Raw genomic sequence first — 26,002 nt, 5'->3', positions numbered from 1 at the left:
ATTCACACAGCGAGTGGTTAGGATCTGGAATGTACTGTCTGTGAGTGTGGTGGAGGCAGATTCACACAGCGAGTGGTTAGGATCTGGAATGTACTGTCTGAGAGATGTGGTGGAGACAGATTCACACAGCGAGTGGTTAGGATCTGGAATGTACTGTCTGGGAGTGTGGTGGAGACAGATTCACACAGCGAGTGGTTAGGATCTGGAATGTACTGTCTGTGAGAGTGGTGGAGGCAGATTCACACAGCGAGTGGTTTGGATCTGGAATGTACTGTCTGTGAGTGTGGGGGAGGCAGATTCACACAGCGAGTGATTAGGATCTGGAATATACTGTCTGTGAGTGTGGTGGAGGCAGATTCACATAGCGAGGGGTTAGGATCTGGAATGCACTGTCTGAGAGTGTGGTGGAGACAGATTCACACAGCGAGTGGTTAGGATCTGGAATGTACTGTGAGTGTGGTGGAGGCAGATTCACACAGCGAGTGGTTAGGATCTGGAATGTACTGTCTGTGAGTGTGGTGGAGGCAGATTCACACAGCGAGTGGTTAGGATCTGGAATGTACTGTCTGAGAGTGTGGTGGAGACAGATTCACACAGCGAATGGTTAGGATCTGGAATGTACTGTCTGTGAGTGTGGTGGAGGCAGATTCACACAGCGAGTGGTTAGGATCTGGAATGTACTTTCTGAGAGTGTGGTGGAGACAGATTCACACAGCGAGTGGTTAGGATCTGGAATATACTGTCTGAGAGTGTGGTGGAGGCAGATTCACACAGCGAGTGGTTAGGATCTGGAATGTACTGTCTGTGAGTGTGGTGGAGAGAGATTCACACAGCGAGTGGTTAGGATCCGGAATGTACTGTCTGAGAGTGTGGTGGAGGCAGATTCACACAGCGAGTGGTTAGGATCTGGAATGTACTGTCTGTGAGTGTGGTGGAGGCAGATTCACACAGCGAGTGGTTAGGATCTGGAATGTACTGTCTGTGAGTGTGGTGGAGGCAGATTCACACAGCGAGTGGTTAGGATCTGGAATGTACTGTCTGTGAGTGTGGTGAAGGCAGATTCACACAGCGAGTGGTTAGGATCTGGAATGTACTGTCTGTGAGTGTGGTGGAGGCAGATTCACACAGCGAGTGGTTAGGATCTGGAATGTACTGTCTGTGAGTGTGATGGAGGCAGATTCACACAGCGAGTGGTTAGGATCTGGAATGTACTGTCTGAGTGTGGTGGAGGCAGATTCACACAGCGATTGGTTAGGATCTGGAATGTACTGTCTGTGAGTGTGGTGGAGGCAGATTCACACAGCGAGTGGTTAGGATCTGGACTGTACTGTCTGAGAAATGTGGTGGAGACAGATTCACACAGCGAGTGGTTAGGATCTGGAATGTACTGTCTGGGAGTGTGGTGGAGACAGATTCACACAGCGAGTGGTTAGGATCTGGAATGCACTGTCTATGTGTGGTGGAGAGAGATTCACACAGCGAGTGGTTAGGATCTGGAATGCACTGTCTGTGAGTGTGGTGGAGGCAGATTCACACAGCGAGTGGTTAGGATCTGGAATGCACTGTCTGAGAGTGTGGTGGAGACAGATTCACACAGCGAGTGGTTAGGATCTGGAATATACTGTCTGAGAGTGTGGTGGAGGCAGATTCACACAGCGAGTGGTTAGGATCTGGAATGTACTGTCTGTGAGTGTGGTGGAGAGAGATTCACACAGCGAGTGGTTAGGATCCGGAATGTACTGTCTGAGAGTGTGGTGGAGGCAGATTCACACAGCGAGTGGTTAGGATCTGGAATGTACTGTCTGTGAGTGTGGTGGAGGCAGATTCACACAGCGAGTGGTTAGGATCTGGAATGTACTGTCTGTGAGTGTGGTGGAGGCAGATTCACACAGCGAGTGGTTAGGATCTGGAATGTACTGTCTGTGAGTGTGGTGGAGGCAGATTCACACAGCGAGTGGTTAGGATCTGGAATGTACTGTCTGTGAGTGTGGTGGAGGCAGATTCACACAGCGAGTGGTTAGGATCTGGAATGTACTGTCTGAGAAATGTGGTGGAGACAGATTCACACAGCGAGTGGTTAGGATCCGGAATGTACTGTCTGGGAGTGTGGTGGAGACAGATTCACACAGCGAGTGGTTAGGATCTGGAATGCACTGTCTGAGAGTGTGGTGGAGACAGATTCACACAGTGTGTGGTTAGGATCTGGAATGCACTGTCTGAGAGTGTGGTGGAGGCAGATTCACACAGCGAGCGGTTAGGATCTGGAATGTACTGTCTGTGAGTGTGGTGGAGGCAGATTCACACAGCGAGTGGTTAGGATCTGGAATGTACTGTCTGTGAGTGTGGTGAAGGCAGATTCACACAGCGAGTGGTTAGGATCTGGAATGTACTGTCTGTGAGTGTGGTGGAGGCAGATTCACACAGCGAGTGGTTAGGATCTGGAATGCACTGTCTGTGAGTGTGGTGGAGACAGATTCACACAGCGAGTGGTTAGGATCTGGAATGCACTGTCTATGTGTGGTGGAGAGAGATTCACACAGCGAGTGGTTAGGATCTGGAATGCACTGTCTGTGAGTGTGGTGGAGGCAGATTCACACAGCGAGTGGTTAGGATCTGGAATGCACTGTCTGTGAGTGTGGTGGAGGCAGATTCACACAGCAAGTAGTTAGGGTCTGGAATGTACTGTCTGTGAGTGTGGTGGAGACAGATTCACACAGCGAGTGGTTAGGATCTGGAATGCACTGTCTATGTGTGGTGGAGAGAGATTCACACAGCGAGTGGTTAGGATCCGGAATGTACTGTCTGAGAGTGTGGTGGAGGCAGATTCACATAGCGAGGGGTTAGGATCTGGAATGCACTGTCTGAGAGTGTGGTGGAGACAGATTCACACAGCGAGTGGTTAGGATCTGGAATGTACTGTGAGTGTGGTGGAGGCAGATTCACACAGCGAGTGGTTAGGATCTGGAATGTACTGTCTGTGAGTGTGGTGGAGGCAGATTCACACAGCGAGTGGTTAGGATCTGGAATGTACTGTCTGAGAGTGTGGTGGAGACAGATTCACACAGCGAATGGTTAGGATCTGGAATGTACTGTCTGTGAGTGTGGTGGAGGCAGATTCACACAGCGAGTGGTTAGGATCTGGAATGTACTTTCTGAGAGTGTGGTGGAGACAGATTCACACAGCGAGTGGTTAGGATCTGGAATATACTGTCTGAGAGTGTGGTGGAGGCAGATTCACACAGCGAGTGGTTAGGATCTGGAATGTACTGTCTGTGAGTGTGGTGGAGAGAGATTCACACAGCGAGTGGTTAGGATCCGGAATGTACTGTCTGAGAGTGTGGTGGAGGCAGATTCACACAGCGAGTGGTTAGGATCTGGAATGTACTGTCTGTGAGTGTGGTGGAGGCAGATTCACACAGCGAGTGGTTAGGATCTGGAATGTACTGTCTGTGAGTGTGGTGGAGGCAGATTCACACAGCGAGTGGTTAGGATCTGGAATGTACTGTCTGTGAGTGTGGTGAAGGCAGATTCACACAGCGAGTGGTTAGGATCTGGAATGTACTGTCTGTGAGTGTGGTGGAGGCAGATTCACACAGCGAGTGGTTAGGATCTGGAATGTACTGTCTGTGAGTGTGATGGAGGCAGATTCACACAGCGAGTGGTTAGGATCTGGAATGTACTGTCTGAGTGTGGTGGAGGCAGATTCACACAGCGAGTGGTTAGGATCTGGAATGTACTGTCTGTGAGTGTGGTGGAGGCAGATTCACACAGCGAGTGGTTAGGATCTGGACTGTACTGTCTGAGAAATGTGGTGGAGACAGATTCACACAGCGAGTGGTTAGGATCTGGAATGTACTGTCTGGGAGTGTGGTGGAGACAGATTCACACAGCGAGTGGTTAGGATCTGGAATGCACTGTCTATGTGTGGTGGAGAGAGATTCACACAGCGAGTGGTTAGGATCTGGAATGCACTGTCTGTGAGTGTGGTGGAGGCAGATTCACACAGCGAGTGGTTAGGATCTGGAATGCACTGTCTGAGAGTGTGGTGGAGACAGATTCACACAGCGAGTGGTTAGGATCTGGAATATACTGTCTGAGAGTGTGGTGGAGGCAGATTCACACAGCGAGTGGTTAGGATCTGGAATGTACTGTCTGTGAGTGTGGTGGAGAGAGATTCACACAGCGAGTGGTTAGGATCCGGAATGTACTGTCTGAGAGTGTGGTGGAGGCAGATTCACACAGCGAGTGGTTAGGATCTGGAATGTACTGTCTGTGAGTGTGGTGGAGGCAGATTCACACAGCGAGTGGTTAGGATCTGGAATGTACTGTCTGTGAGTGTGGTGGAGGCAGATTCACACAGCGAGTGGTTAGGATCTGGAATGTACTGTCTGTGAGTGTGGTGAAGGCAGATTCACACAGCGAGTGGTTAGGATCTGGAATGTACTGTCTGTGAGTGTGGTGGAGGCAGATTCACACAGCGAGTGGTTAGGATCTGGAATGTACTGTCTGTGAGTGTGGTGGAGGCAGATTCACACAGCGAGTGGTTAGGATCTGGAATGTACTGTCTGTGAGTGTGGTGGAGGCAGATTCACACAGCGAGTGGTTAGGATCTGGAATGTACTGTCTGTGAGTGTGGTGGAGGCAGATTCACACAGCGAGTGGTTAGGATCTGGAATGTACTGTCTGAGAAATGTGGTGGAGACAGATTCACACAGCGAGTGGTTAGGATCTGGAATGTACTGTCTGGGAGTGTGGTGGAGACAGATTCACACAGCGAGTGGTTAGGATCTGGAATGCACTGTCTGAGAGTGTGGTGGAGACAGATTCACACAGTGTGTGGTTAGGATCTGGAATGCACTGTCTGAGAGTGTGGTGGAGGCAGATTCACACAGCGAGCGGTTAGGATCTGGAATGTACTGTCTGTGAGTGTGGTGGAGGCAGATTCACACAGCGAGTGGTTAGGATCTGGAATGTACTGTCTGTGAGTGTGGTGAAGGCAGATTCACACAGCGAGTGGTTAGGATCTGGAATGTACTGTCTGTGAGTGTGGTGGAGGCAGATTCACACAGCGAGTGGTTAGGATCTGGAATGCACTGTCTGTGAGTGTGGTGGAGACAGATTCACACAGCGAGTGGTTAGGATCTGGAATGCACTGTCTATGTGTGGTGGAGAGAGATTCACACAGCGAGTGGTTAGGATCTGGAATGCACTGTCTGTGAGTGTGGTGGAGGCAGATTCACACAGCGAGTGGTTAGGATCTGGAATGCACTGTCTGTGAGTGTGGTGGAGGCAGATTCACACAGCAAGTGGTTAGGGTCTGGAATGTACTGTCTGTGAGTGTGGTGGAGACAGATTCACACAGCGAGTGGTTAGGATCTGGAATGCACTGTCTATGTGTGGTGGAGAGAGATTCACACAGCGAGTGGTTAGGATCCGGAATGTACTGTCTGAGAGTGTGGTGGAGGCAGATTCACACAGCGAGTGGTTAGGATCTGGAATGTACTGTCTGTGAGTGTGGTGGAGAGAGATTCACACAGCGAGTGGTTAGGATCCGGAATGTACTGTCTGTGAGTGTGGTGGAGGCAGATTCACACAGCGAGTGGTTAGGATCTGGAATGTACTGTCTGTGAGTGTGGTGGAGGCAGATTCACACAGCGAGTGGTTAGGATCTGGAATGTACTGTCTGTGAGTGTGGTGGAGGCAGATTCACACAGCGAGTGGTTAGGATCTGGAATGTACTGTCTGTGAGTGTGGTGGAGGCAGATTCACACAGCGAGTGGTTAGGATCTGGAATGTACTGTCTGTGAGTGTGGTGGAGGCAGATTCACACAGCGAGTGGTTAGGATCTGGAATGTACTGTCTGAGAGATGTTGTGGAGACAGATTCACACAGCGAGTGGTTAGGATCTGGAATGTACTGTCTGGGAGTGTGGTGGAGACAGATTCACACAGCGAGTGGTTAGGATCTGGAATGTACTGTCTGTGAGAGTGGTGGAGGCAGATTCACACAGCGAGTGGTTTGGATCTGGAATGTACTGTCTGTGAGTGTGGGGGAGGCAGATTCACACAGCGAGTGATTAGGATCTGGAATATACTGTCTGTGAGTGTGGTGGAGGCAGATTCACATAGCGAGGGGTTAGGATCTGGAATGCACTGTCTGAGAGTGTGGTGGAGACAGATTCACACAGCGAGTGGTTAGGATCTGGAATGTACTGTGAGTGTGGTGGAGGCAGATTCACACAGCGAGTGGTTAGGATCTGGAATGTACTGTCTGTGAGTGTGGTGGAGGCAGATTCACACAGCGAGTGGTTAGGATCTGGAATGTACTGTCTGAGAGTGTGGTGGAGACAGATTCACACAGCGAATGGTTAGGATCTGGAATGTACTGTCTGTGAGTGTGGTGGAGGCAGATTCACACAGCGAGTGGTTAGGATCTGGAATGTACTTTCTGAGAGTGTGGTGGAGACAGATTCACACAGCGAGTGGTTAGGATCTGGAATATACTGTCTGTGAGTGTCGTGGAGACAGATTCACACAGCGAATGGTTAGGATCTGGAATGTACTGTCTGAGAGTGTGGTGGAGGCAGATTCACACAGCGAGTGGTTCGGATCCGGAATGTACTGTCTGTGAGTGTGGTGGAGGCAGATTCACACAGCGAGTGGTTAGGATCTGAAATGTTCTCTCAGAGTGTGGTGGAGGCAGATTCACACAGCGAGTGGTTAGGATCTGGAATGTACTGTCTGTGAGTGTGGTGGAGGCAGATTCACACAGCGAGTGGTTAGGATCTGGAATGTACTGTCTGTGAGTGTGGTGGAGGCAGATTCACACAGCGAGTGGTTAGGATCTGGAATGTACTGTCTGAGAGATGTGGTGGAGACAGATTCACACAGCGAGTGGTTAGGATCTGGAATGTACTGTCTGGGAGTGTGGTGGAGACAGATTCACACAGCGAGTGGTTAGGATCTGGAATGCACTGTCTGAGAGTGTGGTGGAGACAGATTCACACAGTGTGTGGTTAGGATCTGGAATGCACTGTCTGAGAGTGTGGTGGAGGCAGATTCACATAGCGAGCGGTTAGGATCTGGAATGTACTGTCTGTGAGTGTGGTGGAGGCAGATTCACACAGCGAGTGGTTAGGATCTGGAATGTACTGTCTGTGAGTGTGGTGAAGGCAGATTCACACAGCGAGTGGTTAGGATCTGGAATGTACTGTCTGTGAGTGTGGTGGAGGCAGATTCACACAGCGAGTGGTTAGGATCTGGAATGCACTGTCTGTGAGTGTGGTGGAGACAGATTCACACAGCGAGTGGTTAGGATCTGGAATGCACTGTCTATGTGTGGTGGAGAGAGATTCACACAGCGAGTGGTTAGGATCTGGAATGCACTGTCTGTGAGTGTGGTGGAGGCAGATTCACACAGCGAGTGGTTAGGATCTGGAATGCACTGTCTGTGAGTGTGGTGGAGGCAGATTCACACAGCAAGTGGTTAGGGTCTGGAATGTCCTGTCTGTGAGTGTGGTGGAGACAGATTCACACAGCGAGTGGTTAGGATATGGAATGCACTGGCTATGTGTGGTGGAGAGAGATTCACACAGCGAGTGGTTAGGATCCGGAATGTACTGTCTGAGAGTGTGGTGGAGGCAGATTCACACAGCGAGTGGTTAGGATCTGGAATGTACTGTCTGTGAGTGTGGTGGAGAGAGATTCACACAGCGAGTGGGTAGGATCCGGAATGTACTGTCTGTGAGTGTGGTGGAGGCAGATTCACACAGCGAGTGGTTAGGATCTGGAATGTACTGTCTGTGAGTGTGGTGGAGGCAGATTCACACAGCGAGTGGTTAGGATCTGGAATGTACTGTCTGTGAGTGTGGTGGAGGCAGATTCACACAGCGAGTGGTTAGGATCTGGAATGTACTGTCTGTGAGTGTGGTGGAGGCAGATTCACAAGCGAGTGGTTAGGATCTGGAATGTACTGTCTGAGAGTGTGGTGGAGACAGATTCACACAGCGAGTGCTTAGGCTCTGGAATGTACTGTGTGAGAGTGTGGTGGAGACAGATTCACACAGTGAGTGGTTAGGATCTGGAATGTACTGTGAGTGTGGTGGAGGCAGATTCACACAGCGAGTGGTTAGGATCTGGAATGTACTGTCTGTGAGTGTGGTGGAGGCAGATTCACACAGCGAGTGGTTAGGATCTGGAATGTACTGTCTGAGAGTGTGGTGGAGACAGATTCACACAGCGAATGGTTAGGATCTGGAATGTACTGTCTGTGAGTGTGGTGGAGGCAGATTCACACAGCGAGTGGTTAGGATCTGGAATGTACTTTCTGAGAGTGTGGTGGAGACAGATTCACACAGCGAGTGGTTAGGATCTGGAATATACTGTCTGTGAGTGTGGTGGAGACAGATTCACACAGCGAATGGTTAGGATCTGGAATGTACTGTCTGAGAGTGTGGTGGAGGCAGATTCACACAGCGAGTGGTTCGGATCCGGAATGTACTGTCTGTGAGTGTGGTGGAGGCAGATTCACACAGCGAGTGGTTAGGATCTGGAATGCTCTGTCTGTGAGTGTGGTGGAGACAGATTCACACAGCGAGTGGTTAGGATCTGGAATGTTCTCTCAGAGTGTGGTGGAGGCAGATTCACACAGCGAGTGGTTAGGATCTGGAATGTACTGTCTGTGAGTGTGGTGGAGGCAGATTCACACAGCGAGTGGTTAGGATCTGGAATGTACTGTCTGTGAGTGTGGTGGAGGCAGATTCACACAGCGAGTGGTTAGGATCTGGAATGTACTGTCTGAGAGATGTGGTGGAGACAGATTCACACAGCGAGTGGTTAGGATCTGGAATGTACTGTCTGGGAGTGTGGTGGAGACAGATTCACACAGCGAGTGGTTAGGATCTGGAATGCACTGTCTGAGAGTGTGGTGGAGACAGATTCACACAGTGTGTGGTTAGGATCTGGAATGCACTGTCTGAGAGTGTGGTGGAGGCAGATTCACATAGCGAGCGGTTAGTATCTGGAATGTACTGTCTGTGAGTGTGGTGGAGGCAGATTCACACAGCGAGTGGTTAGGATCTGGAATGCACTGTCTGTGAGTGTGGTGGAGACAGATTCACACAGCGAGTGGTTAGGATCTGGAATGCACTGTCTATGTGTGGTGGAGAGAGATTCACACAGCGAGTGGTTAGGATCTGGAATGCACTGTCTGTGAGTGTGGTGGAGGCAGATTCACACAGCGAGTGGTTAGGATCTGGAATGCACTGTCTGTGAGTGTGGTGGAGGCAGATTCGCACAGCAAGTGGTTAGGGTCTGGAATGTCCTGTCTGTGAGTGTGGTGGAGACAGATTCACACAGCGAGTGGTTAGGATCTGGAATGCACTGGCTATGTGTGGTGGAGAGAGATTCACACAGCGAGTGGTTAGGATCCGGAATGTACTGTCTGAGAGTGTGGTGGAGGCAGATTCACACAGCGAGTGGTTAGGATCTGGAATGTACTGTCTGTGAGTGTGGTGGAGAGAGATTCACACAGCGAGTGGGTAGGATCCGGAATGTACTGTCTGTGAGTGTGGTGGAGGCAGATTCACACAGCGAGTGGTTAGGATCTGGAATGTACTGTCTATGAGTGTGGTGGAGGCAGATTCACACAGCGAGTGGTTAGGATCTGGAATGTACTGTCTGTGAGTGTGGTGGAGGCAGATTCACACAGCGAGTGGTTAGGATCTGGAATGTACTGTCTGTGAGTGTGGTGAAGGCAGATTCACACAGCGAGTGGTTAGGATCTGGAATGTACTGTCTGTGAGTGTGGTGGAGGCAGATTCACACAGCGAGTGGTTAGGATCTGGAATGTACTGTCTGTGAGTGTGGTGGAGGCAGATTCACACAGCGAGTGGTTAGGATCTGGAATGTACTGTCTGAGAGATGTGGTGGAGACAGATTCACACAGCGAGTGGTTAGGATCTGGAATATACTGTCTGTGAGTGTGGTGGAGGCAGATTCACATAGCGAGGGGTTAGGATCTGGAATGCACTGTCTGAGAGTGTGGTGGACACAGATTCACACAGCGAGTGGTTAGGATCTGGAATGTACTGTGAGTGTGGTGGAGGCAGATTCACACAGCGAGTGGTTAGGATCTGGAATGTACTGTCTGTGAGTGTGGTGGAGGCAGATTCACACAGCGAGTGGTTAGGATCTGGAATGTACTGTCTGAGAGTGTGGTGGAGACAGATTCACACAGCGAATGGTTAGGATCTGGAATGTACTGTCTGTGAGTGTGGTGGAGGCAGATTCACACAGCGAGTGGTTAGGATCTGGAATGTACTTTCTGAGAGTGTGGTGGAGACAGATTCACACAGCGAGTGGTTAGGATCTGGAATATACTGTCTGTGAGTGTGGTGGAGACAGATTCACACAGCGAATTGTTAGGATCTGGAATGTACTGTCTGAGAGTGTGGTGGAGGCAGATTCACACAGCGAGTGGTTCGGATCTGGAATGTACTGTCTGTGAGTGTGGTGGAGACAGATTCAATCAAAGTATCTGAAGAGGATGAATGCAAAGGCTGGTGGGAGGAGATCTGGGAGTGAATTGCTTCTTTAGAAAGCCAAATAGACACGATAGACTGAAGAGCCTCCTTATGTGCTGTAACGATTGTGTGATTTCCTATTGGACAACTTTATATCTTAGAAAACCTTGCTCTGAACCCGAGTGGTTATCAAAGATCAACAGCAGCAACTTCTCTTCAAAGGTCATCTCTGCTTTTCTCAATTGGTATTTAATACCTGGCACAAAAACCCTGAAAACCTGTCAAGCACAAACTCCTTAATGCCCTTCACCCTTCAGATTTCACCTCGTCTTCAAACGCTTCTGATCCCAGAGCTTTGTCTTCAAATCCTGGCCACAAAACATTTGTAGCAGAAGCACACTTGTCTGCTTCTAAACCTTTTGAAGTTGCCAGATTTAGAATGTGTTTGTTCCGGCAATGAGGCTGAAATACACTTCAAGGCAGAATCTCGGATGGATCCGGTGACTGAGCGAAGTATCGGAAGATAGAGACAGACAGAAGCTGTGGATCGCTCGCGCCTTTCTGTATCTTAGAATATCCCAACGTGCTTTACAGCCAATGGTGTACTTTTTGAAGGGTTGCAATGAGGGGATGTGACAGCCAATGAGCACAATGCAAGCTCCCCCAATCAGCAACGTGATAATTGATGTTGAGGGTCTCCAAGCAGGTGAGCACAAAACTGAATTTGGCCATCCCACTGCAGTACTGAGCGAGTGTCATAGAATCCCTACAGTGCCGAGGGAGGTCATTCAGCCCATCAGGTCTGCACACACCCTCTGAAAGAGCCCCCTACCTAGGCCCAACCCTCCCCCGCCCTCTCCCCGTAACCCCAGTTAACCTTCACGTCTTCAGACACCAAGGGGCAATTTAGCACGGCCAATCCACCTCACCTGCACTTCCGGTTGAGAAACTGAAGTCTAGGCCCTGACATTAGGTAGGTAAAACAGTAGGGAAAACCCCTTCACGCCCTCGCCCCTCCCTATCCCTATAATCTCCTCCTGGCTACAGCTCTCCGAGATTTGAGCATTCCTCCAATTCTGGCCGCATGTGTTTCTCCCATTTTAATCGCACTGTCACCGGTGGAAGTCACACACTCCACGGCGGCACAGTGGTTAGCACTGCTGTCTCACAGCTCCAGGGACCCCGATTCGAATCCAGCCTCGGGTGACTACCTGTGCGGAGTCTGCACATCCTCCCCGTGTCTGCGTGGGTTTCCTCCGGGTGCTCCGGTTTCCTCCCACAGTCCAAAGATGTGCAGGTTAGGTGGATTGGCCATGATAAATTGCCCTTAGGGTCCAAACAGGTTAGGTGGGGTTACTGGGTTACGGAGCATGGGCCTAGGGGGGGGGGGGGGGGGGTCTGTTTCCAAGGGCCGGTGCAGATTCAAAGGGCTGAATGGCTTCCTTCTGCTCTGAGCGGATTCTACGCTCTATGCTTCTCTCTGGGCAGATGTTGCCAGACATTCGGAGTGTTCCAGCATTTTCTGCTTCTGGTTCAGAAACCCGACTTGGCTACGCATTGCATACATTAAAACCAAAGTCTTCTGAAAGAACTTGTCAGTGAGCATGTGAGGTCATTAAACAAGGCCTTGCCCCTCCTGCTACCAGTACCTGATTGGCTGCACTTCAGGCACTCTCTTGGGATTTACAAAGGTTCTACTCATCATATTTCCAACTTGATTATTCTTTGTACAAATAGCTGGTGGTGATGGTGATTGACACTGAAGCTTGGGAAAGGGGAACAAGGAGGACCAATGAGTTTAATTCCCAGTTTAAAGCATCATTACCAATATAGACAAAGAGTTCACTTTTCTCACATCAGTGACGTGCCGAATTATGGGCGATTTGATTGAAGTTCATGTGATAAAGGGAATAAATTGTGTTCTAATAGACAGCGTTCCAACAAAATCGTTTTTATGATTTCCTGAGGTGTAGGTACACCCACCGTGCTGATAGGGAGGGGGTTCCAGGATTTTGACCCAGTGAGAGTGAAGGAACGGCCGACCTGTCTCCAAGGCAGAGCCACAGTGGTCAACTGGGTGAGTTTGGATCTAAGGGAGTCAAAGAGGAATTTCCCAGGCTTTTCTTTACCCCGCCAATGATCTTCCGGTCCAGCTGATATCCATGGGGTGTTGCATGCCCCACACACTCCGTCACCGGGTGGCAGGGCAGGGTCACCTTCGGGGGGGTGGGGGGGGAGATCAGAATGCCCAGGTTTTTACGAAGCAAGCGATTGTCTCCCGGGTTTCTGAAGTCGAGTCACGTCTGTCCCACCGTTGAGATTGAGAGTGGATAACTCAATGTGGGCAGGTTGCTGCTGTCAGCACTGTTTCACGTGACACATTTACCAACGAGACTTCGGGGAGAGTCGTGAGATGCTAATCGGGTTTAAATGATGTCACCGAGGACACTCAACTAACCTTTGAGGCAGAGTTACTGGAACATAAATAGCATTGTGACAAGTGGTGGTTGATGCTGAACCAACAACTGTATTGAAGAAAGACACGAGGCACGATTCAACTACATGGGAACAAAGACCCATAGCGAGCGTGTTTAGCTGCGTGTCTCCCAGCACACGCAGCGACGAGAAACACAAGGCTATTACGACGCCACTCACGTTAAAGAAGGGGCCTCAGCGGGGAACGCACGGCCGAGGCTGCTCATAGCCCCGTTTCTTCACCGAGGAGCTCAACTCACCGGAACTCCTCAGTATAGAGAGAGATCGGGACGCCATTTAAAATTGGTGCCATTTAAAAACTCCAAGGCCCCCGACGCGACGCCCGACCCCCTCAAGCCCCAACTCACTGTGCGAGGGTCCCTGCCCCCCCCCCCCCCCCTCGCACACCCCCAACACCCACCCAGGGCACCCGAGCCAATCGCCAGCACATGAAAAATGCCACTTGGGCATTTTGGCAATGCCAGGCTGGCACCCAGGCTGGTACTGCCAGGGTACCCAGGGGCACCAGCAGTGACAGAGCACCACCCTGCACAAAGGGCATACATCTGGGGGCTTCCAATCACCTGGGAGACGCCCACGAGTGCCGTTCCATAGGTCCCCATTTGTGGAGACTGGATCGCGCCCGCTGCATAATTTAGCGAAAGACTCGAAAAAGGTTGAGGGAAAGGAAATGGAATGATGCGAACCTTAGCTCCCGACAGGGACCCGAATTCAGCCTGAGCAATAAAACGACCAACTGGCTAGCTCTTGGGCGAGAGGTTTTAGATTGCTGCGTTTGTGGAAGAACGACCAGCACTTGGGCATTCTGCACCGCAGGAAGGGAAGCTTCAGTAACCAGGGAATCCTACAGCACAGAAATAGGCCACTCAGCCCACTGTACGTGAGCCAGCTCTTTGGAAGAACAGTGCAATCAGTCACAAGCCAACTCTTACCCCGTATCCCTGCTATCGTCCCCCATTGCAAGCATTTACCTATCCTCCCGTCAGAGTGACAGTTAAATCTGCATTCCAGCTCACTGCATTAAAAAAATATTTGTCCTCATCATCCCTCTGCTTCTTTCGTCAATTATTTTAATTGCTGGATTATTTCACTCCAGCAAAGTTTCCATAAAGAAATCAGGAGCAAATTAATGATAAAATGATTATTTACAGAGCTGGAAAGGGTTCAAACTCTGATTCTAAACATTGTGGCCATTCGCCATTCCCGAGCCAGCAAAGCACACAGAGAAATCTTCAGCCTGATGCTATTAAAGTTTGTTCCAGATTCCCCCAGACGTCATTCCTATCGGGACTGCGAAAATGTCTATATTCAGCGTGCACGTTCAAACATGTGTAGTCTGACATTGGATGTGTGCGGTGCGCGATTGTCACTTACCACAACCACAAACAACGCAGGGGCCACAAACGCCCAGATGGCTCCTCGTTCAATAGACAACCAGCAGCTGCAGGAGCAAGAGGGAAATGAACAACAGCGTCAAGCAGTGATTACAGAAGAATACAAAATTCACAATCAAATCACAATCTGGGCAAATCCCAGGGAATGGTGTGCAATCAGTTTATTCACAGGCTCTGTACTGCCTGGGTAATGTTGACTCACACCTCAACGGGGTGTCCAGCAACACATATCAATTTAGCCGCCCGTTATACAGCCTTCTCAATGTTTGTTTCAATTCCACCGTCTGAGCGGTGAATCGGGGGCACAAATCTCACCTATGGGTCAGAAAATTCAGGTTTCACTTCAAAATACAAAAACAAGGCTGATACTTAGTACTGAGGGAGCACCGTGTTGTCAGAGGGTCAGTACTGAGGGAGAGTTGCTTGTCCGAGAGTCAGTACTGAGGGAGCGCTGCACTGTCAGAGGGTCAGTACTGAGGGAGTGCTGCACTGTCAGAGGGTCAGTACTGAGGGAGTGCTGCACTGTCAGAGGGTCAGTACTGAGGGAGTGCCGCACTGTCAGAGGGTCAGTACTGAGGGAGTGCCGCACTGTCAGAGGGTCAGTACTGAGGGAGTGCCGCACTGTCAGAGGGTCAGTACTGAGGGAGTGCTGCACTGTCAGAGGGTCAGTACTGAGGGAGTGCTGCACTGTCAGAGGGTCAGTACTGAGGGAGTGCCGCACTGTCAGAGGGTCAGTACTGAGGGAGTGCCGCACTGTCAGAGGCTCAGTACTGAGGGAGTGCCGCACTGTCAGAGGCTCAGTACTGAGGGAGTGCCGCACTGTCAGAGGGTCAGTACTGAGGGAGCGTTGCTTGTCTGAGAGTCAGTACTGAGGGAGTGCTGCACAGTCAGAGGGTCAGTACTGAGGGAGTGCTGTATTGTCAGAGGGTCAGTACTGAGGGAGTGCCGCACTGTCAGAGGGTCAGTACTGAGGGAGTGCCGCACTGTCAGAGGGTCAGTACTGAGGGAGTGCTACACTGTCAGAGGGTCAGTACTGAGGGTATGCTGCACTGTCAGAGGGTCAGTACTGAGGGAGTGCTGCACTGTCAGAGACTCAGTACTGAGGGAGCGCTGCACTGTCAGAGGGTCAGTACTGAGGGAGTGCTGCACTGTCTGAGAGTCAGTACTGACGGAGTGCTGCACAGTCAGAGGGTCAGTACTGAGGGAGTGCTGTATTGTCAGAGGGTCAGTACTGAGGGAGTGCCGCACTGTCAGAGGGTCAGTACTGAGGGAGTGCCGCACTGTCAGAGGGTCAGTACTGAGGGAGTGCTACACTGTCAGAGGGTCAGTACTGAGGGTATGCTGCACTGTCAGAGGGTCAGTACTGAGGGAGTGCTGCACTGTCAGAGACTCAGAACTGAGGGAGCGCTGCACTGTCAGAGGGTCAGTACTGAGGGAGTGCCGCACTGTCAGAGGGTCAGTAATGAGGGAGTGCTGCACTGTCAGAGGGTCAGTACTGAGGGAGTGCTGCACTGTCAGAGGGTCAGTACTGAGGGTGTGCTGCACTGTCAGAGGGTCAGTACTGAGGGAGTGCTGCACTGTCAGAGGGTCAGTACTGAGGGAGTGCTGCACTGTCAGAGGGACAGTACTGAGTGAGTGCTGCACTGTCAGAGGGTCAGTACTGAGGGAGTGCTGCACTGTCAGAGGGTCAGTACTGAGGGAGTGCCGCACTGTCAGAGGCTCAGTACTGAGGGAGTGCCGCACTGTCAGAGGGTCAGTACTGAGGGAGCGTTGCTTGTCTGAGAGTCAGTACTGAGGGAGTGCTGCACAGTCAGAGGGTCAGTACTGAGGGAGTGCTGTATTGTCAGAGGGTCAGTACTGAGGGAGTGCCGCACTGTCAGAGGGTCAGTACTGAGGGAGTGCCGCACTGTCAGAGGGTCAGTACTGAGGGAGTGCTACACTGTCAGAGGGTCAGTACTGAGGGTATGCTGCACTGTCAGAGGGTCAGTACTGAGGGAGTGCTGCACTGTCAGAGACTCAGTACTGAGGGAGCGCTGCACTGTCAGAGGGTCAGTACTGAGGGAGTGCCGCACTGTCAGAGGGTCAGTACTGAGGGAGTGCTGCACTGTCAGAGGGTCAGTACTGAGGGAGTGCTGCACTGTCAGAGGGTCAGTACTGAGGGAGTGCCGCACTGTCAGAGGGTCAGTACTGAGGGAGTGCCGCACTGTCAGAGGCTCAGTACTGAGGGAGTGCCGCACTGTCAGAGGCTCAGTACTGAGGGAGTGCCGCACTGTCAGAGGGTCAGTACTGAGGGAGCGTTGCTTGTCTGAGAGTCAGTACTGAGGGAGTGCTGCACAGTCAGAGGGTCAGTACTGAGGGAGTGCTGTATTGTCAGAGGGTCAGTACTGAGGGAGTGCCGCACTGTCAGAGGGTCAGTACTGAGGGAGTGCCGCACTGTCAGAGGGTCAGTACTGAGGGAGTGCTACACTGTCAGAGGGTCAGTACTGAGGGTATGCAGCACTGTCAGAGGGTCAGTACTGAGGGAGTGCTGCACTGTCAGAGACTCAGTACTGAGGGAGCGCTGCACTGTCAGAGGGTCAGTACTGAGGGAGTGCTGCACTGTCTGAGAGTCAGTACTGACGGAGTGCTGCACAGTCAGAGGGTCAGTACTGAGGGAGTGCTGTATTGTCAGAGGGTCAGTACTGAGGGAGTGCCGCACTGTCAGAGGGTCAGTACTGAGGGAGTGCCGCACTGTCAGAGGGTCAGTACTGAGGGAGTGCTGCACTGTCAGAGGGTCAGTACTGAGGGTATGCTGCACTGTCAGAGGGTCAGTACTGAGGGAGTGCTGCACTGTCAGAGACTCAGTACTGAGGGAGCGCTGCACTGTCAGAGGGTCAGTACTGAGGGAGTGCCGCACTGTCAGAGGGTCAGTAATGAGGGAGTGCTGCACTGTCAGAGGGTCAGTACTGAGGGAGTGCTGCACTGTCAGAGGGTCAGTACTGAGGGTGTGCTGCACTGTCAGAGGGTCAGTACTGAGGGAGTGCTGCACTGTCAGAGGGTCAGTACTGAGGGAGTGCTGCACTGTCAGAGGGACAGTACTGAGTGAGTGCTGCACTGTCAGAGGGTCAGTACTGAGGGAGCGTTGCTTGTCTGAGAGTCAGTACTGAGGGTGTGCTGCACTGTCAGAGGGTCAGTACTGAGGGAGTGCTGCACTGTCAGAGGGTCAGTACTGAGGGAGTGCAGCACTGTCAGAGGCTCAGTACTGAGGGAGTGCCGCACTGTCAGAGGCTCAGTACTGAGGGAGTGCCGCACTGTCAGAGGGTCAGTACTGAGGGAGCGTTGCTTGTCTGAGAGTCAGTACTGAGGGAGTGCTGCACAGTCAGAGGGTCAGTACTGAGGGAGTGCTGTATTGTCAGAGGGTCAGTACTGAGGGAGTGCCGCACTGTCAGAGGGTCAGTACTGAGGGAGTGCCGCACTGTCAGAGGGTCAGTACTGAGGGAGTGCTACACTGTCAGAGGGTCAGTACTGAGGGTATGCTGCACTGTCAGAGGGTCAGTACTGAGGGAGTGCTGCACTGTCAGAGACTCAGTACTGAGGGAGCGCTGCACTGTCAGAGGGTCAGTACTGAGGGAGTGCTGCACTGTCTGAGAGTCAGTACTGACGGAGTGCTGCACAGTCAGAGGGTCAGTACTGAGGGAGTGCTGTATTGTCAGAGGGTCAGTACTGAGGGAGTGCCGCACTGTCAGAGGGTCAGTACTGAGGGAGTGCCGCACTGTCAGAGGGTCAGTACTGAGGGAGTGCTACACTGTCAGAGGGTCAGTACTGAGGGTATGCTGCACTGTCAGAGGGTCAGTACTGAGGGAGTGCTGCACTGTCAGAGACTCAGTACTGAGGGAGCGCTGCACTGTCAGAGGGTCAGTACTGAGGGAGTGCCGCACTGTCAGAGGGTCAGTAATGAGGGAGTGCTGCACTGTCAGAGGGTCAGTACTGAGGGAGTGCTGCACTGTCAGAGGGTCAGTACTGAGGGTGTGCTGCACTGTCAGAGGGTCAGTACTGAGGGAGTGCTGCACTGTCAGAGGGTCAGTACTGAGGGAGTGCTGCACTGTCAGAGGGACAGTACTGAGTGAGTGCTGCACTGTCAGAGGGTCAGTACTGAGGGAGCGTTGCTTGTCTGAGAGTCAGTACTGAGGGTGTGCTGCACTGTCAGAGGGTCAGTACTGAGGGAGTGCTGCACTGTCAGAGGGTCAGTACTGAGGGAGTGCTGCACTGTCAGAGGGACAGTACTGAGTGAGTGCTGCACTGTCAGAGGGTCAGTACTGAGGGAGCGTTGCTTGTCTGAGAGTCAGTACTGAGGGAGTGCTGCACAGTCAGAGGGTCAGTACTGAGGGAGTGCTGTATTGTCAGAGGGTCAGTACTGAGGGAGTGCCGCACTGTCAGAGGGTCAGTACTGAGGGAGCGCTGCACTGTCAGAGAGACAGTACTGAGGGAGTGCTGCACTGTCAGAGGGTCAGTAATGAGGGAGTGCTGCACTGTCAGAGGGTCAGTACTGAGGGAGTGCTGCACTGTCAGAGGGTCAGTACTGAGGGTGTGCTGCACTGTCAGAGGGTCAGTACTGAGGGAGTGCTGCACTGTCAGAGGGTCAGTACTGAGGGAGTGCTGCACTGTCAGAGGGACAGTACTGAGTGAGTGCTGCACTGTCAGAGGGTCAGTACTGAGGGAGCGTTGCTTGTCTGAGAGTCAGTACTGAGGGAGTGCTGCACAGTCAGAGGGTCAGTACTGAGGGAGTGCTGTATTGTCAGAGGGTCAGTACTGAGGGAGTGCCGCACTGTCAGAGGGTCAGTACTGAGGGAGCGCTGCACTGTCAGAGAGACAGTACTGAGGGAGTGCTGCACTGTCAGAGGGTCAGTGCTGAGGGAGCATTGCTTGTCTGAGAGTCAGTACTGAGGGAGTGCTGCACTGTCAGAGGGTCAGTACTGAGGGAGCGCTGCACTGTCAGAGGGTCAGTACTGAGGGAGTGCCGCACTGTCAGAGAGTCAGTACTGAGGGAGTGCTGCACTGTCAGAGGGTCAGTACTGAGGGAGAGCTGCACTGTCAGAGGGTCAGTACTGAGTGAGCGCTGCACTGTCAGAGGGTCAGTACTGAGGGAGTGCAGCACTGTCAGAGGGTCAGTACTGAGGGAGTGCTGCACTGTCAGAGGGTCAGTACTGAGGGAGTGCTGCACTGTCAGAGGGTCAGTACTGAGGGAGCGTTGCTTGTCTGAGAGTCAGTACTGAGGGAGTGCTGCACTGTCAGAGGGTCAGTGCTGAGGGAGTGCTGCACTGTCAGAGGGTCAGTACTGAGGGAGTGCCGCACTGTCAGAGGTTCAGTACTGAGGGAGCGCTGCACTGTCAGAGGGTCAGTACTGAGGGAGTGCTGCACTGTCAGAAGGTCAGTACTGAGGGAGTGCCGCACTGTCAGAGGGTCAGTACTGAGGGAGTGCTGCACTGTCAGAGGGTCAGTACTGAGGGAGTGCTGCACTGTCAGAGGGTCAGTACTGAGGGAGTGCTGCACTGTCAGAGGGTCAGTACTGAGGGAGTGCCGCACTGTCAGAGGGTCAGTACTGAGGGAGTGCTGCACTGTCAGAGGGTCAGTACTGAGGGAGTGCCGCACTGTCAGAGGGTCAGTACTGAGGGTGTGCTGCACTGTCAGAGGGTCAGTACTGAGGGAGTGCTGCACTGTCAGAGAGTCAGTACTGAGGGAGTGCCGCACTGTCAGAGGGTCAGTACTGAGGGAGTGCTGCACTGTCAGAGGGTCAGTACTGAGGGAGGGCCGCACTGTCAGAGGGTCAGTACTGAGGGAGTGCCACACTGTCAGAGGGTCAGTACTGAGGGAGTGCCGCACTGTCAGAGGGTCAGTTCTGAGGGAGTGCCGCACTGTCAGAGGGTCAGTACTGAGGGAGTGCCACACTGTCAGAGGGTCAGTACTGAGGGAGTGCTACACTGTCAGAGGATGAGTACCGAGGGAGTGCTGCACTGTCAGAGGACCAGTTCTGAGTTGGTGCTGCACTGTCAGAGGGTCAGTACTGAGGGAGTGCCACACTGTCAGAGGATGAGTACTGAGGGAGTGCTGCACTGTCAGAGGACCAGTTCTGAGAGAGCGCCGCACGGTCAGAGGGTCAGGTCTGAGGGAGCGCCGCACGGTCAGAGGGTCAGTACTGAGGGAATGAACAAAGAACTAAGAAATGTACAGCACAGGAACAGGCCCTTCGGCCCTCCAAGCCCGCGCCGACCATGCAGCCCGACTAAACTACAACCTTCTGCACTTCCTGGGTCCGTATCCCTCTATTCCCATCCTATTCATATATTTGTCAAGATGCCCCTTAAATGTCACTATCGTCCCTGCTTCCACCACCTCCTCCGGCAGCAAGTTCCAGGCACCCACTACCCTCTGCATAAAAAACTTGCCTCGTACATCTACTCTAAACCTTGCCCCTCTCACCTTAAACCTATGCCCCCTAGTAATTGACCCCTCTACCCCGGGGAAAAGCCTCTGACTATCCACTCTGTCTATGCCCCTCATAATTTTATAGACCTCTATCAGGTCGCCCCTCAACCTCCTTTCTTCCAGTGAGAACAAACCGAGTTTATTCAACCGCTCCTCATAGCTAATGCCCTCCATACCAGGCAGCATTCTGGTAAATCTCTTCTGCACCCTCTCTAAAGCCTCCACATCCTTCTGGTAGTGTGGCGACCAGAATTGAACACTATACTCCAAGTGTGGCCTAACTAAGGTTCTATACAGCTGCAACATGACTTCCCAATTCTTATACTCAATGCCCCGGCCAATGAAGGCAAGCATGCCGTATGCCTTCTTGACTACCTTCTCCACCTGCGTTGCCCCTTTCAGTGACCTGTGGACCTGTACTCCTAGATCTCTTTGACTTTCAATACTCTTGAGGGTTCTACCATTCACTGTATATTCCCTACCTGCATTAGACCTTCCAAAATGCATTACCTCACATTTGTCCAGATTAAACTCCATCTGCCATCTCTCCGCCCAAGTCTCCAAACAATCTAAATCCTGCTGTATCCTCTGACAGTCCTCATCGCAATCCGCAATTCCACCAACCTTTGTGTCGTCTGCAAACTTACTAATCAGACCAGTTACATTTTCCTCCAAATCATTTATATATACTACAAACAGCAAGGGTCCCAGCACTGATCCCTGTGGAACACCACTGGTCACAGCCCTCCAGTTAGAAAAGCATCCTTCCATTGCTACTCTCTGCCTTCTATGACCTAGCCAGTTCTGTATCCACCTTGCCAGCTCACCCCTGATCCCGTGTGACTTCACCTTTTGTACTGATCTACCATGAGGGACCTTGTCAAAGGCCTTACTGAAGTCCATATAGACAACATCCACTGCCCTACCTGCATCCATCATCTTAGTGACCTCCTCGAAAAACTCTATCAAGTTAGTGAGACACGACCTCCCCTTCACAAAACCATGCTGCCTCTCACTAATAAGTCCATTTGCTTCCAAATGGGAGTAGATCCTGTCTTGAAGAATTCTCTCCAGTAATTTCCCTACCACTGAAGTAAGGCTCACCGGCCTGTAGTTCCCTGGATTATCCTTGCTACCCTTCTTAAACAGAGGACCAACATTGGCTATTCTCCAGTCCTCCGGGACATCACCTGAAGGCAGTGAGGATCCAAAGATTTCTGTCAAGGCCTCAGCTATTTCCTCTCCAGCCTCCTTCAGTATTCTGGGGTAGATCCCATCAGGCCCTGGGGACTTATCTACCTTAATATTTTTTTAAGACACCCAACACCTCGTCTTTTTGGATCTCAATGTGACCCAGGCTATCTACGCACCCTTCTCCAGACTCAACATCTACCAATTTCTTCTCTTTGGTGAATACTGATGCAAAGTATTCATTTAGTACGTCGCCCATTTCCTCTGGCTCCACACATAGATTCCCTTGCCTCTCCTTCAGTGGGCCAACCCTTTCCCTGGCTACCCTCTTGCTTTTTATGTAGTGTAAAAAGCCTTGGGATTTTCCTTAACCCTATTTGCCAATGACTTTTCGTGACCCCTTCTAGCCCTCCTGACTCCTTGCTTCAGTTCCTTCCTACTTTCCTTATATTCCACACAGGCTTCGTCTGTTCCCAGTCTTTTAGCCCTGACAAATGCCTCCTTTTTCTTTTTGACGAGGCCTACAATATCTCTCGTTATCCAAGGTTCCCGAAAATTGCCGTATTTATCCTTCTTCCTCACAGGAACATGCTGGTCCTGAATTCCTTTCAACTGCCACTTGAAAGCCTCCCACATGTCAGATGTTGATTTGCCCTCAAACATCCGCCCCCAATCTGTGTTCTTCAGTTCCCACCTAATATTGTTATAATTAGCCTTCCCCCAATTTAGCACATTCATCCTCGGACCACTCTTATCCTTGTCCACCAGTACTTTAAAACTTACTGAATTGTGGTCACTGTTACCGAAATGCTCCCCTACTGAAACATCTACCACCTGGCCGGGCTCATTCCCCAATACCAGGTCCAGTACCGCCCCTTCCCTAGTTGGACTGTCTCCATATTGTTTTAAGAAGCCCTCCTGGATGCTCCTTACAAACTCCGCCCCATCTCAGCCCCTGGCACTAAGTGAGTCCCAGTCAATATTGGGGAAGTTGAAGTCTCCCATCACCACAACCCTGTTGCTTTTACTCTTTTTTAAAATCTGTCTACCTATTTGATCCTCTATCTCCCGCTGGCTGTTGGGAGGCCTGTAGTAAACCCCCAACATTGTGACTGCACCCTTCTTATTCCTGATCTCTACCCATATAGCCTCACTGCCCTCTGAGGTGTCCTCCCGCAGTACAGCTGTGATATTCTCCCTAACCAGTAGCGCAACTCCGCCACCCCTTTTACATCCCCCTCTATCCCGCCTGAAACATCTAAATCCTGGAATGTTTAGCTGCCAATCCTGCCCTTCCCTCAACCAGGTCTCTGTAACGGCAACAACATCATAATTCCAAGTACTAATCCAAGCTCTAAGTTCATCTGCCTTACCCGTAATACTTCTTGCATTAAAACATATGCACTTCAGGCCACCAGACCCGCTGTGTTCAGCAACTTCTCCCTGTCTCCTCTGCCTCAGAGCCCCACTGTCCCTATTCCCTAGTTCTCCCTCAATGCTCTGACCTATTGCTCCCGTGCCCACCCCCCTGCCATACTAGTTTAAACCCTCCCGTGTGACACTAGCAAACCTCGCGGCCAGGATATTTATACCTCTCCAGTTTAAATGCAACCCGTCCATCTTATACAGGTCACACCTGCCCCGGAAGAGCTCCCAGTGGTCCAGATAACGGAAACCCTCCCTCCTACACCAGCTGTTTAGCCACGTGTTTAGCTGCTCTATTTTCCTATTTCTAGCCTCACTGGCACGTGGCACAGGGAGTAATCCCGAGATTACAACCCTAGAGGTCCTGTCTTTTAACTTTCTGCCTAGCTCCCTGAACTCCTGCTGCAGGACCTCATGCCCCTTCCTGCCTATGTCGTTAGTACCAATATGTACAACGACCTCTGCCTGTTTGCCCTCCCCCTTCAGGATGCCCTCTACCCGTTCGGAGACATCCTGGACCCTGGCACCAGGGAGGCAACATACCATCCTGGAGTCTCTTTCACGTCCACAGAAGCGCCTATCTGTGCCCCTGACTATCGAGACCCCTATTACTTTAGCTCTTCTGCGCTTTGACCCTCCCTTCTGAACATCAGAGCCAGCCGTGGTGCCACTGCTCTGGCTGCTGCTGTTTTCCCCTGATAGGCTATCCCCCCCGACAGTATCCAAAGGAGTATATCTGTTCGAGAGGGGGACAACCACAGGGGATTCCTGCACTGACTGCCTGCCCTTTCTGGTGGTCACCCATTTCTCTGCCTGCACCTTGGGTGTGACCACATTTACATAACTGCGATCTATGACTTTTTCCGCCACCTGCATGCTCCTAAGTGCATCCAATTGCTGCTCCAACCGAACCATGCGGTCTGTGAGGAGCTCCAGTTGGGTGCACTTTCTGCAGATGAAGCAATCCGGGACGCGGGAAGCCTCCTGGACATGCCATATCTCACAGTCAGAGCACTGCACCCCTCTAACTGACATTGCGTCAATTAATTAAAATTAAAAATTTAAAATATTTTTTATATATATATTTTTTAAAGTTACTGTTAACTATCTGTTTCCTAGCACTAGATTTCTAATATAAATGTGAAAGCTAAATATAGTACTCTCCATAGAATGCTGCACTGTCAGAGGGTCAGTACTGTACTGAGTCAGTACTGAGGGCATGCCGCACTGTCAGAGGGTCAGTACTGAAGGAGTGCCACACTGTCAGAGGGTCAGTACTGAGGGAGTGCCACACTGTCAGAGGGTCAGTACTGAGGGAGTGCTGCACTGTCAGAGGGTCAGTACTGAGGGAGTGCCGCACTGTCAGAGGGTCAGTTCTGAGGGAGTTCTGCACTGTCAGGGGATCAGTACTGAGTTGGTGCTGCACTGTCAGAGGGTCAGTACTGAGGGAGTGCTGCACTGTCAGAGGGTCAATGCTGAGGGAGTGCTGTACTGTCAGAGGGTCAGTACTGAGTGAGTGCTGCACTGTCAGAGGGTCAGTGCTGAGGGAGTGCCACACTGTCAGAGAGTCAGTACTGAGGGAGTGCTGCACTGCGAGAGGGTCAGTACTGAGGGAGTGCTGCACTGTCAGAGGGTCAGTACTGAGGAAGAGCTGCACTTGCAGAGGGTCAGTACTGAGGGAGTGCTGCACTGTCAGAGGGTCAGTTCTGAGAGAGCGCCGCATGGTCAGAGGGTCAGTACTGAGGGAGTGCTGCACTGTCAGAGGGTCAGTACTGAGGAAGAGCTGCACTTTCAGAGGTTCAGTACTGAGGGAGTGCTGCACTGTCAGAGGGTCAGTTCTGAGAGAGCGCCGCATGGTCAGAGGGTCAGTACTGAGGGAGTGCTGCACTGTCAGAGGGTCAGTTCTGAGGGAGTGCCGCACATTCAGAGGGTCAGTTCTGAGGGAGCGCCGCACAGTCAGAGGGTCAGTACTGAGGGAGCGCCGCATGGTCAGAGGGTCAGTACTGAGGGAGTGCTGCACTGTCAGAGGGTCAGTTCTGAGGGAGTTCTGCACTGTCAGGGGGTCAGTACTGAGTTGGTGCTGCACTGCCAGAGGGTCAGTACTGAGGAAGAGCTGCACTGTCAGAGGGTCAGTACTGAGGGAGTGCTGCACTGTCAGAGGGTCAGTTCTGAGAGAGCGCCGCATGGTCAGAGGGTCAGTACTGAGGGAGTGCTGCACTGTCGGAGTGCCGCACAGTCAGAGGGTCAGTTCTGAGGGAGCGCCGCACAGTCAGAGGGTCAGTACTGAGGAAGCGCCGCATGGTCAGAGGGTCAGTACTGAGGGAGTGCCGCACTATCAGAGGGTCAGTACTGAGGGAGCACCGCACTGTCGGAGGGTCAGTACTGAGGGAGTGCCGCACTGTCAGAGGGTCAGTACTGAGGGAGTGCGGCACTGTCAGAGGGTCAGTACTGAGGGAGTGCAGCACTGTCAGAGGGTCAGTACTGAGGGAGTGCTGTACTGTCAGAGGGTCAG

The 26,002-nt window shown here is 51.8% G+C and overlaps 1 protein-coding gene across 2 annotated transcripts in view; it reads right to left on the bottom strand.

Annotated features, from left to right (window-relative positions):
- Window positions 1-26,002, bottom strand: part of adgrd1 (adhesion G protein-coupled receptor D1) — an 850,441-nt gene that overhangs the window by 278,778 nt on the left and 545,661 nt on the right. For both annotated transcript variants that reach the window (XM_072517886.1, XM_072517956.1), the window contains one exon: window positions 14,393-14,459. In XM_072517886.1, the coding sequence (XP_072373987.1) occupies window positions 14,393-14,459 (67 nt within the window). The remainder of the gene's footprint in view (window positions 1-14,392; window positions 14,460-26,002) is intronic.

The sequence above is a fragment of the Scyliorhinus torazame genome, chromosome 1 (assembly GCF_047496885.1).
Source record: "Scyliorhinus torazame isolate Kashiwa2021f chromosome 1, sScyTor2.1, whole genome shotgun sequence".
NCBI classification, from domain to species: domain Eukaryota; kingdom Metazoa; phylum Chordata; class Chondrichthyes; order Carcharhiniformes; family Scyliorhinidae; genus Scyliorhinus; species Scyliorhinus torazame.
The sequence above is the reverse complement of the archived record's forward strand: the minus strand, read 5'-3'. Positions and strand labels throughout refer to the sequence as shown.